Source organism: Castor canadensis, chromosome 11 (assembly GCF_047511655.1).
Source record: "Castor canadensis chromosome 11, mCasCan1.hap1v2, whole genome shotgun sequence".
Taxonomy (NCBI): Eukaryota; Metazoa; Chordata; class Mammalia; order Rodentia; family Castoridae; genus Castor; species Castor canadensis.
The window spans coordinates 5,811,707-5,825,581 of NC_133396.1; the positions used below are offsets into that span (position 1 = coordinate 5,811,707).

At 50.7% G+C, this 13,875-nt stretch overlaps 3 protein-coding genes across 3 annotated transcripts in view; 1 reads left to right on the top strand and 2 right to left on the bottom strand.

Moving 5' to 3' along the window:
* Positions 1–26: 26 nt before the first annotated feature.
* Positions 27–3,542, bottom strand: Zacn (zinc activated ion channel). The gene is given in 11 exon segments (XM_020159366.2): positions 27–112; positions 871–1,035; positions 1,164–1,214; positions 1,217–1,274; positions 1,510–1,592; positions 1,703–1,736; positions 2,428–2,499; positions 2,502–2,537; positions 2,539–2,578; positions 3,124–3,225; positions 3,520–3,542. Coding segments are annotated over 11 exon segments (750 nt in total).
* A 962-nt stretch (positions 3,543–4,504) lies between these two features.
* Positions 4,505–7,358, bottom strand: Galr2 (galanin receptor 2). Its single transcript, XM_020159335.2, has 2 exons — positions 6,885–7,358; positions 4,505–5,387 (listed from the first exon to the last, which is right to left on the bottom strand). The coding sequence occupies exons 1-2, from the start codon at positions 7,250–7,252 to the stop codon at positions 4,595–4,597; spliced, it is 1,161 nt and encodes a 386-aa protein (XP_020014924.2). The 5' UTR covers positions 7,253–7,358; the 3' UTR covers positions 4,505–4,594.
* A 4,401-nt stretch (positions 7,359–11,759) lies between these two features.
* The window catches only part of Srp68 (signal recognition particle 68), a 36,469-nt gene continuing 34,353 nt past the window's right edge, over positions 11,760–13,875 (top strand). The window contains exons 1-2 of the mRNA XM_020159349.2: positions 11,760–11,952; positions 13,557–13,623. Coding sequence (XP_020014938.2) covers positions 11,775–11,952; positions 13,557–13,623 — 245 coding nt within the window. The 5' untranslated portion in view covers positions 11,760–11,774. The remainder of the gene's footprint in view (positions 11,953–13,556; positions 13,624–13,875) is intronic.

Here is a 13,875-nt window from a genome sequence, read left to right on the forward strand (position 1 = left end):
GGATCAGCTGCTCAGACACCTGCCTCTTAGACCTCAGCATCATATACCTCCTGGCCCAGGGCCAGACAGCAGTGGTCACAGAAGGAGCCATTAGTCTGCGTGCAAATGGAGACTGGTGGGTGATGGTGTAGTAAAAGTGAGGGGTCAAGGGTGTGAAGTTGGGTTCCACCTACTTAGGATGAGAGTGAACAGCTAAAGTCATGAAGGCAGGCCCTTGAGGTGAACTTGCACTTGGGTGATGGGCCTATTTCACATGTAGCTTGTACACTCACAGAGGGGAAAGCATGGGGGGCAGGGACAGGAAATAGAGCTGACCCTCCTCTTCCTCCTCTCTAAAGACCCTGTCGTGGCCCTCATCCCAGCTGTTGGAAACCATACCACATCCTAAGATCTGAAGCCCTAGGCCCTGCCCTGTTACAACCCAGGCTGCCTGACATGAGTAGCTATTCTTCGGGGCTTCTCCAAAATGCTCTCCCAGAGCAAAGGGTGAAGGCCAGGGGTTATCAGCCCACATTCTCCCTTCCTTAGAGTCTCAACTAATGAAAGTTTGGGGCTGGACAATCCTAAGCCACCTCCAGTGGAAAAAACACCCTCTTAGCCGTGCAGGGGATCTGAGGTCACCTGGACCATTGGGGAGCCTAGGCTAGCTCCCTGCTCCAGAAAGACCTGCTTCTTCCCCTGGAGAATGTGATGGAGCCCAGGGACAGTAGAACCACAGAGTGACTGCATAGAGCCTCCAACATGCCCAGCCTGGCCTGAGCCTGGCCCAACCCTATGTGTGTAGCTTTTCAGCTGTGCTCTACAGATCTGCTCCGATACTTCTGTCCTCATCACCCCTAACCCCCAGAAGGGGCTTTGGCTCCTGCCCACCTTCGGGATTGGGCCCTGGGTTCCCCTTATCTCTCCATTCCCCTCTTGGGACTGGGCTTGAGCTGCTCTTGTCCCTAAGGCTGTCTTGGTCTAGCAACCCAGCCAACAGCATGGTCTCCCTGGTGCTGAAGAAGAGTAGCAGTAGCAAGACTATGAAAAAGTAAACTGGAAGTGGGAGGGGATGTCAGGGGACTGACCTAGCTGGGCCAACTCAGGTGGCAACAGGTAGGAAAGAAGGAAGCAAGCCAGGTACAGTGGTCCTGCACAGGGGCAGGAGAGGAGGCAGGGCTTACTAAGAAGAGAGCTGGGCAGGAACTGTACCAGGGAGAAGTGGACAATGAGGGAGCAGTGTGCAGTGTCACTTTGTAGGCAATGAGCTCAGTGACCTGTAGGGGTAGCAGCCACTGCACACACACCTCACCCCCCCATGTCAACTAACAGCAGCGCCTGCCTCTTACCAACAGCACTAGGACAGATTTTATCACTCAGGTTCAGCTAGAAGAGAAATAGCCAGGCCTTCCCAAGATGTGGAGGGACAGGCAGCAGGAGGATAGTGTCATGCATCCGGCTCTATACCCTTCCCCTCTCCTCCATCAGCCTCTACCAGCCTTTTCCCACTTTGACTCACTATTACCTCACCTGGAAGCAGGGCACCAGATGCTGGGGTTGGACATGGGTTTTCAAAGCACAAACTACATATTCCCTCTCAATACTCACAATTTCTCACTGCATGGGCCTGGAACACCAGCACTGTCACTAAAAGGGATGGGAAGAGTGAACTAGGAAGATATTCCTGCCCCCAAATCTCCTGGGAGTAGGGACAGAAACAAACTGGAGCCAGGGATGATGCAGACTTCTGGTGGCTTCTGGAGAGCAGACTTGCAACTGAAACTGGTCCATAGGAATGTTCCCCAAACCTTTTCAGCACTTCAGGTTGTCTCCAGTTAAAAGAAGGGCCTTAGATTCATGGATAAGATTTCTTTGAAAAAATAAATGCATTTTACATCACCTTGTAGTAGGGCATTGATCACAGTCTCATTCACCTGTAAGCCTCTGACACCCGAAATATTAGGGTTCGTAGGGCAGTGGCTGTGGTCTTTCATGGAGGGGAGGAGAAGCCTTCCATGACAGTTTAGATTCACCTGATGGGTTTGTGGATATTCACTTGCCTTCAGCAATGAGGCCACCACAACCTGAATCTCTGGGCTTGATGCAAGCAGTCCAACCACTACAATTTGGCCTTGGCTGTTGAGAACAGTTGCTTTGGGGAGAGAAAACTGAAGTGACCATAACTCCAGGGTTGTGAGACAGCTGTGATATCTGTGTGAAACTGATCCTGGAGGAGGGTGGTAAGGCTACAACTGAGAGAACTGTGGGGGCTACAGGTTGACAAGCATGTGCCCAGCTGGCCTCCGTTCAGTTCCCATAAGCTTAAGCCTGGGGATACACCAGACTGAACACAGAGCCCTGTGTTAGTTGTGTGCTGGAGGCTATGCAGTCCCTGTCCCCTACTCTCTCCACTTCACTCTCAGCACCAGTATTGCTGAAAGTTTAGACTTTGAAGCTGCAGTTGCTCTGGTCCCTGGAAAAGTAGATTTGCTCAAAGTCACAGTTGGTCTCCATACTGTGGGGGCCAGGTTAACCTCCACGTGACCATCTTGGTCTATTCCTGGCCTGCAGGCACTGGTCCTTCCAGTCTACCCAGAGCCTGTGGGAAAAGCGCCACAGCCAAAGACCCAGTCCCAGCTCACCCTGGGAGGGAGATCCCTCCCCCAGCCCTGCCTGCTCTCAGGGTTTTGGCCGGCCATGAAGAAGGGAACATGCATTAGCACAGCAGTGGCAGTCACCAGGAGGGGAATGTTCACTAAGAATAAGAACTAAGAAGGGCACCAGGGCTCTAGATGGGGAAGGGGAAGAGAGGTGAGTGTGGTGGGTCCTGAGTCAAAAACTGCCTTAGGCTTCCCAGATGGGACACTGTGATTGTGCCTCTGATGCACAGGAGGAACGCAAGGATGCCACTGAGTCTTCGTTCTGTCCCTAAACTCAGCAAGTTGGTGAAGATTGGTGCTTCTGAGCATTCTCTTGCCCTGCCTCCCCTCGAAGGGAGCTTACCAGCCTTTGACTCAGTAGAGGACATACGTACTTAGGATGTCCTAGGGGAGGGGAGCAGACAACAAGTCAGCTCTAACTGGGAATGAGTCCTGCCCCTTTCTCAGCTCAGCACTTGGGTCGCATGCCTTCCTGCAGCCTTGCCGTCTTAATACATTAAATACATTGGACATGAACAGCTGTGCACTCACTAGCAGGGGTGCACTCCCATTGTTTAAATCTGGATGCTTCCCTGAAACTCCAGGGCTAATTGAGTTTGAAGAGGGATGACCAGGCTGAAAGATGAGGTCAAGGTTATCCTGGTGCCCAGCTCCTGGATCAAGACTTAAGAAAGGCAAGATAGAGCAGAAACCACATCATCGTCTGCCACAAGGGGCTGAATAGAGTCATGGATCCTCAACTACAAACTACTTCAGTCACATCTCTGGGAGCTGAGCAGTTGGGTGGAGGCAGCCACTCTGTGCAAGGACTTGGGGCCTTGGACTTAGCCCCCCTTAGGTTCTGAAAACACCTAAAGACAAAGCAAAGGACCCAGCCTACCCATCTTCCACCTGCCTAGGCATCCTCGATCTCCATTTCTAGCACCTATAACCTGTTGCCCTGTTCAAAGCCCACCAAGGGGGATGGGAGCAAGCCTGGGTCCCTTACCTTTCCCCTGTTAGGTCCTTCCAATCAGGGCTAAGGCCACAGGCCTCTTCTGTGTTTCAGTGGCTTCCGCAGCCTCTGGCCTAAGTGTTTTCTGCTTAATGATGTGAGATGGGGAGGCTCTTTTTAAGTGTCCTTTCCTTAAACACTGGTGATTTAATGTGAAGTGCCTTGGCTCAAGAACACTGAAGTGGCTCAAAGCCAGGGACAGGTGGAGACCAGTTCTTGAGTAGTTCTGGGGCATTCCTGTTCTCCCATTGAATTCTCAGCCTGCTCCAACCAAGCTGTGCTTTAGAATTGCTGCTAGGTGCCTGGAGTGAAACCTGCTGGGGGGTCGGGGTGGGAGGGGGAGATGACTTTCTTGACCCCAACAGAAACTGAAATGCTAGAAACCCTATCCTGCCCCATTGCAGCCAGGGAAGGAAACACCAAAGTCAAAAATGAGTGAACACTGACCAGGCTGCCCAGACTCAAAGGGTCCCCTGGAAGCTAGGAGCAGATTGAGGACCACTCACACTTGTGCATGAATGCAACTAGAAACACAAGTAATGTTTGCCATCACCCAGCATTATCAAACCCACTTAAATAGTCTTCCTACTTTCGTCACATGCATTGGCTGATAGTTTAGCTTGGCACTTCTGATGACCACGCATAAAGAGCCTTTGGTGGTCCCTCACTTGCTTCTCAGCCTCATTTGGACGTTTTTACTTTAACCTGGTTGGCTCTCCCTGTAGCTATTTGGTAGCTTAGCAAAGCACTTCCCACTCTTCCCCCCACACATATGTCCCCATGGAGTCCCAGTCTTAAGAGACTTTTTCCTCCCATTTGGAGCTTCATGAGGAGAAATTCAGAGACACTGTGCATCACTGCAGATGGAATGGTTTTGCACGTTTTATTAACAGGAAACTTCCCATGGTCCCCAACCTCAGGCTCCAACCACTTAACATCCAAGCTTACTCCATAGGTGCACTCAGGTCACATTAACTGTCAAGATGCTGTTGGAGGCCTTTTGGTCCATTGATGGGCCGGGGACTTGGCAAGAGGCTGCACAGCTTGGAAGCACGGGGGCAGAGATAAGGGGCCCGGCTGCCTCGCTCACATGCGTCAGGTCTGTGGACTCGCGCTCCAGCACGCTGCCAGTGTGCGTGCCAGGCACCTCGACGCACACGCGTCTGGAGGCTCCACGCGGGGCGCGGCCCAAGAGACCCGCGCAAATCTTGCGGAAGCCCTTGCGGAAGTGTTTGGAGACCAGCGCGTAGACGATGGGGTTGACGCAGGAGTTGGCGTATGAGACCAGGTGCGAGAGGATGCGCAGCGCGTAGGTGGCGCGTGTGAGTGGGAAGCGGCCAAACCACACGCAAAGGATCAGCGCGTGGTGGGGCATCCAACAGAGGCAGAAGAGCGCGGCCACAATGACGATCATGCGCGTCACCTTGTGCTTGGCGCGCCGGGCACCCGAGCCCGAAGCCACCGGGTCGACAGAGCGCCAGAGGTAGCGCAGGGTGCGCGCGTAGGTCAGGCCGAGAACCAGCACCGGCAACAGGTAGCTGAAGACGAAGGTGCAGATGTCCATAGCGCGGCGACGAGGCGCGCTCCACGCTGGGTGGCACACAGTCAGGTTGGCCAATTGCGACTGACGGTAGTAGCTCAGATAGGGCCCGGAGAAAAGCAGCGCCAGCCCCCAGATGAGCCCGATGGCCGCCAGAGCGTTTCGAGGCGTGCGCAGCTGGCGGGAGTGCAGCGGGTAGCGGATAGCCAGATACCTGGTGGAGGTAGAAAGACGTTGGTTGAGCGGGCTGGGCCGCTACTCCTGCACCTCCAGTCCCACACCCGCCCTCGAGAAAGATCCCTAACGCCTTGAGGAAAAGTCCAGTGCTTCAAACACTCGTTTGAGCCTAGAAGTGGGCCAACCAGGAAGGTGTGCATCTAGACCTCTCTTCTGCCGCCCCCCTGGGACGTCCCACAGATATCCTACACCCGAGAGGGCACCCAAAGCCACCAACTAAAAGTTGGAGAACCGACTATCGGGGTCTCCCAGAGGCTAAGGTTATCACTAAGTGACGTCCCCAGAGAAGTAGGATCCTAGTGCTTGAGGCTCTAGCAGACAGCCTGGAGAAGACGTGGCAGGCAAGGTACAAGAGGGAATTCCCAAGCAACGTTAGGGCTCTGTGGGTCCCGCCGGAGCACTGGACCGACACACTGTGGAAATGGGAGGCCATGAGGAGTGTGGCCTCATCTCCTTGCTCTTGGGAGGAGGAAGGGGTCCAGAGATAAGGAAAAGAAGGAAATACTGGAGTCTGGGACCTCCTCCCCAGGACCTACCCTAGTGTCTTTTCAAGTTCCATCTGAGTCCCGCGCTCTATGGCGGGCGCCTCTTTCCCTGTCCTCTGGCTGGGGATGCAGAACCAGAGTGCGCCCTCCTCTCCCTGCCCCCGTATAGAGGGGAGAGCAGGGCAAGTTGGGACTGAGCTAGGGACCCTGAGGCACTCTCAATCTGACTTTGGCGTGGGTCTTTCAGAAGGACTCAAGTTTCACAGTTCAGATTCAAGCCTTCTGCGCCAGACAAATGAGTTCTGTGGAGGCGCCCGAGCTCGGAGCTAAGAGATGATTACTATTTGGCTACTCTGAGCAAGTTACTCACAAACTAGATTCTTCTGTAAATTGGGCACAATAATCTTTCCCGTCCCAACGTCGCAGGGCACTAAACTCTAAGGGAGAGATAAAAAACAAGTGAAAACGCAGCCAGGCGTCCGTGGCTCATGCCTGTAATCCTAGCTAATTGGGAGGCTGAGATCTGGAGAATCTCGGTTCCAGGCCAGCCTGGGAAAGTAGTTCTGGGGACCCCCATCTCCAAAATAATCAGAACAAAATAGACTGGAGATGTGGCTCCAGAGGTAGAGTGCCTGCCTTGCATGTGCGAAGCCCTGAGTTCAAACCCCACCAGACACACACACACACACAAACACACACACACACACACACACACACACACACGTGAAAACGCGGTGTACCAGGAAACGCTGCGCAGTGTGCAGCGCACCGGCACTGGAGAGCTGAATTCCTCTGCCTTCCAGACCTGAGGACAGATCTAATGAGGGACATCTTAGTCTTTTTCTCCTCTGTACCCACTTGGGTTTCACTGCCTCCGGTCCCTTTGACGTCTTGGCGTCCTCTTCCACTCTCAGCGTCCCTCCTGGATCCCCGGGTTGCGCCTCCCTCCCCACCCCTGCCTGGGTGCCCAACCCTCAGAGCTCGCTCACCTGTCCAGAGAGACAGCGGCCAGCGTGAAGCTGCTGGCGTGCATGGTGAGGAAGATGAGGAAGTGCACGGCCTTGCAGAGCAGCGAGCCGAACACCCAGCCGTCCAGGGTGTAGATGGTGGCCTGGAAAGGCACGCAGCACACTATGAAGCACAGGTCGGCTACGCCCAGGTTGAGGATGAACAGGTTGGTGGTGCTGACCGCCTGGCCCCCGCGCAGCAGCACGGCCAGCACCAGCGCGTTGCCCACGGTGCCCAGGAGGAAAATGAGCGCAAAGAGCAGGGGCACGAGGATCGCCTCAGGCTGCCAGCTGCCCCCGCTGTCCGCCTGGCTCGCGTTCTCGGCCCCCGGGTCGCCCGAGCCGTTCATGGTGCAGCCAAACCCGAGGCCGCCTGGGCTGCTGCAGCCGTCTGGGTCTCGGCGAGCGCGCAGCGTCCGAGCGAGACTGAGACTCCCCCGAGCCGCAGGCGCCGGAGCCCGGGTGCTCTGGGGCCAGGGGGAGGAGCGAGCGGCCGGAGGGTGTGATGGTCCCCCGCGGCGGCCGGCCGCGCGGCGACAAGTGCTGTCGAGTGGCCCCTGCGCGCGCCCGGAGCCGAGGCGCCAGCCGCCCACCCCCGGCTGCAGTGCCCGCTCGCGCGCTCAGCGCCGGGATCCGAGCTGTTCGGCTCCCCTCGCACCCGTGGAGTGGTGGAGGGCGCCACCCCAGGACCCCCGCGGAGAGCTTCCCGGGACGCGTGAAGGCGCCCTGCATCACGGAGCAGAGGTGACATGGACTTTTTCCACAACTGCCCAGTGGGACCCGGCGTGCGCTCCACGTCTCCACCCATTGCTAAGTCCCTGGAACTCCAGGCCTCGCATTTTCTTTTCTTTTTTCTCTTCTCTGTCCCTTTCTCCCCGCCCCCACTCTCCCCCTCTCTCTTTCCCTTTCTTTCCTCGCTTTTTGTTTTGAAACGGGGTCTTGTTACTTGGCCAGACTGAGTCCGGATCGATCTTCCTCCACTTCCCAACTGCTGGGATTACAGACGTGCCATGCCCCGTCATATCGCCAGAAAGGATTTTTGTGAAGGAACTTGATTAGCTTCATCTCTCTCCCCTCTCTCACACACTGGACATTTCCAGTAAATATTTACCATGGCCTGGGTGTCAGCCTCTGTCTTTGGTGCTGGGCCTCTCCTTCCCCTCCACAGCCATCTTGGGTAATGGTAGCACTCTCTTCTTAGAGGCCTCAGATCTGAATGTAGTGAGATCTGAAGCCAGTTTCTTAAATCTTCTTTTTCTCTTTACCCTATTCAGACCTCTAAAGAGGAAGAACCTCAGGAAAATTAAAAACAGCAGAGTTAGCCAGGTGCCAGTGGCTCCTGCCTCTAATCCTGGCTACTCAGGAAGCAGAGATCAGAAGGATCATTGTTCAAAGCCCGCCCTGGATGAATAGTTCAGGGATACCCTATCTCTTTTTTTGTGTGATGGTTTTTTTCGATAGGGGCTACTCACTCCTTCAACAACCTAGTTGGTGCCAGGCACTCTTCTGTGTCCTTGAGATGTACCAGTGAGCTGTGCAAGGATCAAGGCCCTCTGTGGGCTGACTTTCTAGTAGAAGAGACAGACACTATGCAAATTTTAAGTAAGCAAATTGTTAATTTAGTTCAAATTGATAAGTACTTGCAGGAAAAATAAGGGAATTTGGGGGTACCAGGATCATGACAATTTAAAATAAAGTAGGCATGGTCTGGCAGAGTGGCTTGAGTGGTAGAACTCTACTTAGCAAGCACGAGGCCCTGAGTTCAAACCCAGTACCACCAAATAATATATGAGTAAGAACAAATGAATAAAATAAGGTGGTTAGACAGACTTCATAAAGAAAGTGGTATTTATTTATTTATGGCATTACTGGGGTTTGAACTCAGGCCTTGAGCTTGCTAGGCAGGTGCTCTACCACTTGTGCCACAGCTCCAGCCCTTTTTGCTTCAGTTATATTTTCTAATAAGGTCTTGAGTTTATGCCTGGGTGGTCCTAGACCATCATCCTTTATGCTTCCTGAGTAGCTGGGGTGACAAGGCATGCACCACGCAACCAGTTTTTATTGATTGAGATGGGGTCTCTAGAGCTTTTTGCCTGGGCTGGCCTTGACTTTCCATCCCTTCCTGAGTAGCTGGGATTACAATGGTAAGCCATCATGCCTATTTATTTATTTATTTTTAATTCATCTTTTTTTCCAGTGCTGGGATGGAATACAGGGCCTTGAGCATGCTGTATGCAAGCCTACTATCAAACCAACCCCCCAGCCCAGAAGATGACATTTAGCTGGGAACCATGCTGCGCACGCATTGTTACACAAGGATCTGAGGCAAGAGGATCACTTGAGCCCAGGAGTTCAAGGCTAGCCTAAGCAACATAGTGAAACTCTATTTAAGTGACATTTAAGCAAAGATGAGGAGGTGAGGTATCTAGAGGAAGAATGTTATAGAAAGAGGGAACAGCCAGTGCAAATGTGCCAAGGCAGGAGTGTGTCCTGTCCCTAAGGCAAGGAGACTGGTGTGCACTGAGATGAACGAGCAAGGAGACTGGCAGAAGAGGCGAGAGTAGGGCTTTTTCTATCATGTAGTCTAGCTTGTGCTTTAGGCTGGTAACATGAGGAGGCTCTGCAGGGTTCTGACTACAGCACTAACATGATCAGATTCTTTTGGGGGCAACAGCTTTATTGAAATATAACCACACACCACCGTTTACGCATTTAAAGTATTCATTTGGTTCTTGGTATATTCAGAGCTGTGTAGCAATCACCACACTCAGTTCTACAGGGTTTCCCTCCCCACGGAAAGAAACCCTACCTTTTATCATTCTCCCATCTCCACCCCAACCTACCCCCAACCCTAGGCAACCACTAATCCACTTTCTGTTTTATAGAGTTAATCATATAATACATGGCCTTTTATGGCTGGCTTGTTTCACTTAGCATGTTTTCAAGTTTCATTCACGTGTAGCATAGTCAGTCCTTCTTTCCTTTTTGTGGCCAAATAATACTCCATTGCATGGTTATGCCACATACTATTTTCCATTTATCTGTTGATGTATATTAGGAGGCTTTTTTGTTTTGTTTTGCTTTGCTTTTTGAGATAGGGTCTCACCATGTAGCCCAAGTTGGCTTTGAACTCACTATGTAACACAGGTTTACCTTCTACTGTGATCCTCTTGCTTCAGTCTCCCAAATGCTGGGATTACAGTGTGGACCGCCAAGGGTGGCCAGAGGCATTTAAAAAATTTACTTATTCTTTATTTATTGTCATGCTGGAGCATGATTAGGCAAGTGCTCTTCCATGGAACTACACCTGAGCCCTATTTTTTTTTTTTATTTGTAATTGTGGCTCAATACACTTGACCTAAAATTTACCATCTTAAGATATAAGTACATTGTGTATGTAGTTTGTCGTGCATATAGTATCATGTAAATGTGGTATACTCAGCACTGTATTCAGTATAGTATATTGTTTCAATCAATTCCAGAACTTCTTTATTTTGCAAACTGAAACTCATTCAACAAATCTCCAAATCCCCTCCTACCTGAGCCACAACACAGGCAACCATCATTCTACTGTCTCTATGAATTTCCCTAATCTAGGTGCCCCATGTAAGGGGAATCCTTTTGTGACAGGCTTACTTAATTTAGCATAATATTCTCAGGGTTTATCCATGTTGTAGCATGTATCAGAATTTTCCTTTTTTTTTTTTTTTTTTTAATTACTGGGGATTAAACCCAGAGCCTCTTGAATACCAGGTAAGTGTTCTGCCACTGAGCCCCTTTTTATTTTAAGACCGGCCCAGGCTGGCTTAGAACTTGTGCTCTTCCTGTCTTAACTTCCTGAATAACTGGAATTACAGGTGTATACCCCATGCCAGGTTGAATAATATTCCCTTTTATGGATATACCACACTTTGGTAATCCCTCAAAGGACACTGGGTTGTTTCCACCTTTTGTTAAGAAGAATGTGGATTTACAAATATTTGTTCTGGTCCCTGCTTTCAATTCTTTTATTTATTTATTTTTTTGGTGGTACTGGGTTTGAACTCAGGGCCTCATGCTTACTAGGCAGGCACCCTACCACTTGAGCCACTCCACCCACCCTTTTTTTGTGTTGAGTATTTTCGAGATAGAACCAGGAGAACTATTTGCCCAGGCTGGTTTCGAACCGTGATCCTCCTGATCTCTGCCTCCCCAGAAGTTAGGATTACAAGCCTGAGCCACCAGTGCTGGGCTTGAGACAGGGTCTTGCTATATTATCCAGGCTGTCCTTGAACTATCAATCCTACCTTAGCTTCCCCAGTCCTGGGTTAAAAGTGTGCACCACTACACAAGACCAGCCTGGGCAGATATTTTATTTTCATTTTAGAAACATGGTCTCCCACTGTAGTCTAGGCTGACCTGGAACTCGGGATCCTCTTGTCTCTGCTTCTTCAGTACTGGGGTTACAGACAAGCACCATCACCCACAGCTGAGAGATTAACTTTAAAAGGTCAATAGTATGTATGTATATATGTATGTAAAAAACAGGGTCGTCCAGGTTGGCCTCGAACTTGTGATCCTCCTGACTGGTATTACATCAAGGCAGCATCGGTGCAGAGACACAGGAGGTGGGCGTTCGCCTTCGGTCCTCACCCCTTTGCTGGAGAATCCCCGAGAACACATCGGAAACCAGCTAACACGCCTTGCCCGCCACCCTCGCGCATCAAAACCCGTGCGCAGGCGCGATCCAACCAGAGTGGCTGGCAGCCGCCGAAGCGTGCTGGACGCGGAGTCCGCCGCTATCCCATCAGCCCCGCGGGGCAGGTCCCGCTCTCTCCCGCCCTGGTCGTCTCGCCTCCTCTATCCCATCCTGCTCCGCGGCGCAGGGGCAAGATGGCGGCCGAAAAGCAGGTCCCGAGTGGCGGCGGCGGCGGCGGCGGCGGCGGCGGCGGCGGTAGCAGCGGTGGTGGCGGTGGACGCGGTGGCGGAGGAGAGGAAAATAAAGAAAACGAACGCCCTTCAGCCGGATCGAAAGCAAACAGAGAATTCGGGGATAGCCTGAGTTTGGAGAGTATCCTAAAGACCTAACTCGCAATGACTACGTGTCCATCTGGAGGGCTGGGGCGGGAGAGGCTGGCTGACGGTGGCGGATTTCTCTTGCCCTTACTTTTTGGCACTCAGAGGTTCAGGCTGTGTCTCTCGACCGGTCTTTGCTCGCATGCCCCTCGTCCTCCAGGCTGGGGTATGTCCTGTTCTCCCCGGGGGCCCTGGGTCATGCGGGGGAGGGAGGGCTGTGCTGGGATGGACACCCGGGCCACCCCGCTGAGCTCCTGCACTGGGCAGAGGAGACTGCACTCTTGACTTTGCAGCTTAATGATCTTGCCTGACAGCTGTCGATAGACCGGCTAATAAAACTACAGCCTGATGCTTTGGGAGTGGAGGTAAAGGTGGACTGCTCTGAGGAAAAGCAAGATAAATTAGCGTACTTTGTTAATATTTGTGTCGATTTCCTGATCGGGCTCGCTGGAGTCTTCAGAAGTGCCGGAGGAATCGGCTTCTAGTTTTCACTAGTGTGCTTGTGACATTAGTTTGTTGTTTTTTTGAGACAGGCTGCTATGTAACCCAGACTGCTCTTGAACTTGTGATCCTCCTGCCCCCATCTCCTGAGTGCTGGGATTTCAGGTGTGTGCCAGTCACCACACCCCTCCAGTTTGTGGCTTTCTGAAATGAATAAAAAGTGAAGAAAATTTGAGCAAAATTCTGAAATAACACAATGAGCTTGATACTTCAGTTAAAATTTCAGGGGTTTGCAGTTTTACTTTGGAGCTATAGTTTTGGTTTTTAGTTTTGGTTTATAGTTTTACTATGAGCCATCTATCTCATCGTCTCTCTTTAACTATTGAGAGTCCTTTTAGTGTTCAGCATTTAAATATAACATCTATAAAGAAGGAAGAAATGTTGAAACTAAAGTGGTAGGTAAAGGACTTTACCTTTAACTTTTGAATTTCCTAAAGTTTGGTGGAGAATGTTAACTGTTTTAAGATTCTTAAAAGGAGAGTTTGGTCAGGACTTTTATTTATGTATTTTCAGTGCTAGGTATGGAATCCAGGGGCCTTGTACATACTAGGCAAATGCTTCTTCCACAGAGCTATCCCTGGACCAGGGGTTGTTCTCTTAAAACTTTTAATACTTTTGTGGAGACTGGCCTGTCTTGGTTGAAATGTGCTGATCATAGGTGCTGGAAGCATCACAGCTGTTAGGAAAGTTAGATTTCTTAAGTGTAGAAGGAAAATAGAAGTGCAGAATATGTCATCTGTAATCCGTATCTACATGAACCATAAAATATGGGATCCAGGTGTAAACCAGCAAGAGCCACTGCAGTTATAGTCAGCACTTAGAATCCAGCAGCTTTATTTAAGCCACCCCTGTTGGCACTACCCTCTTTTTTAGTTTGAAAATAGTAATGGTTCAGATAACTAATTTTTCTGCAAATTTATCCTTGCATTATGATAAGGTAGCTATTGCAAATGGTTAACAAAGGTTTCACTAGTTTATCTACCAAGAATTCACAAATGTTGAACGTACTGTGGTTTATCACACATATAGACTAATGGTACAGGTTTTGATCTATTTGGGTTCTTGCTGTCAGAAGCCTTTCCTTAATCTTGGCTCTAGTTCTTCAGATTATTAAGGACTCCCAGCAGCAGCATGGTTTACGGCATGGAGATTTTCAGAGGTACAGGTCAGTATCACGTACAAGACATATGGCGATTGTTGGGGAATTTTCAAACTTGGTTTGCTTTTATTAACATCCTACTTATTCTGCTGTATCAGAAAGTGTACCTAGAATTTCCTGCAATGAATTTATATTGAGTCCTCAAAAGGTATGTAATTTTTAAATTGAGATTTTTATAATGAATACAAAAAGCCAGCCTTTTTTTAATCCCTCACAGTTTTGCAGATGTGCTTCTAAAGACAACAGGTAGTTGTGATG

Coding starts and splice junctions, on each gene's coding strand:
- Galr2 (XM_020159335.2), bottom strand. CDS start 7,252: ATGAACGGCTCGGGCGACCCGGGGGCCGAGAACGCGAGCCAGGCGGAC. Junction 5,388..6,884: donor GCCGCTGTCTCTCTGGACAG/GTGAGCGAGCTC, acceptor TACCTCCACCAG/GTATCTGGCTATCCGCTACC.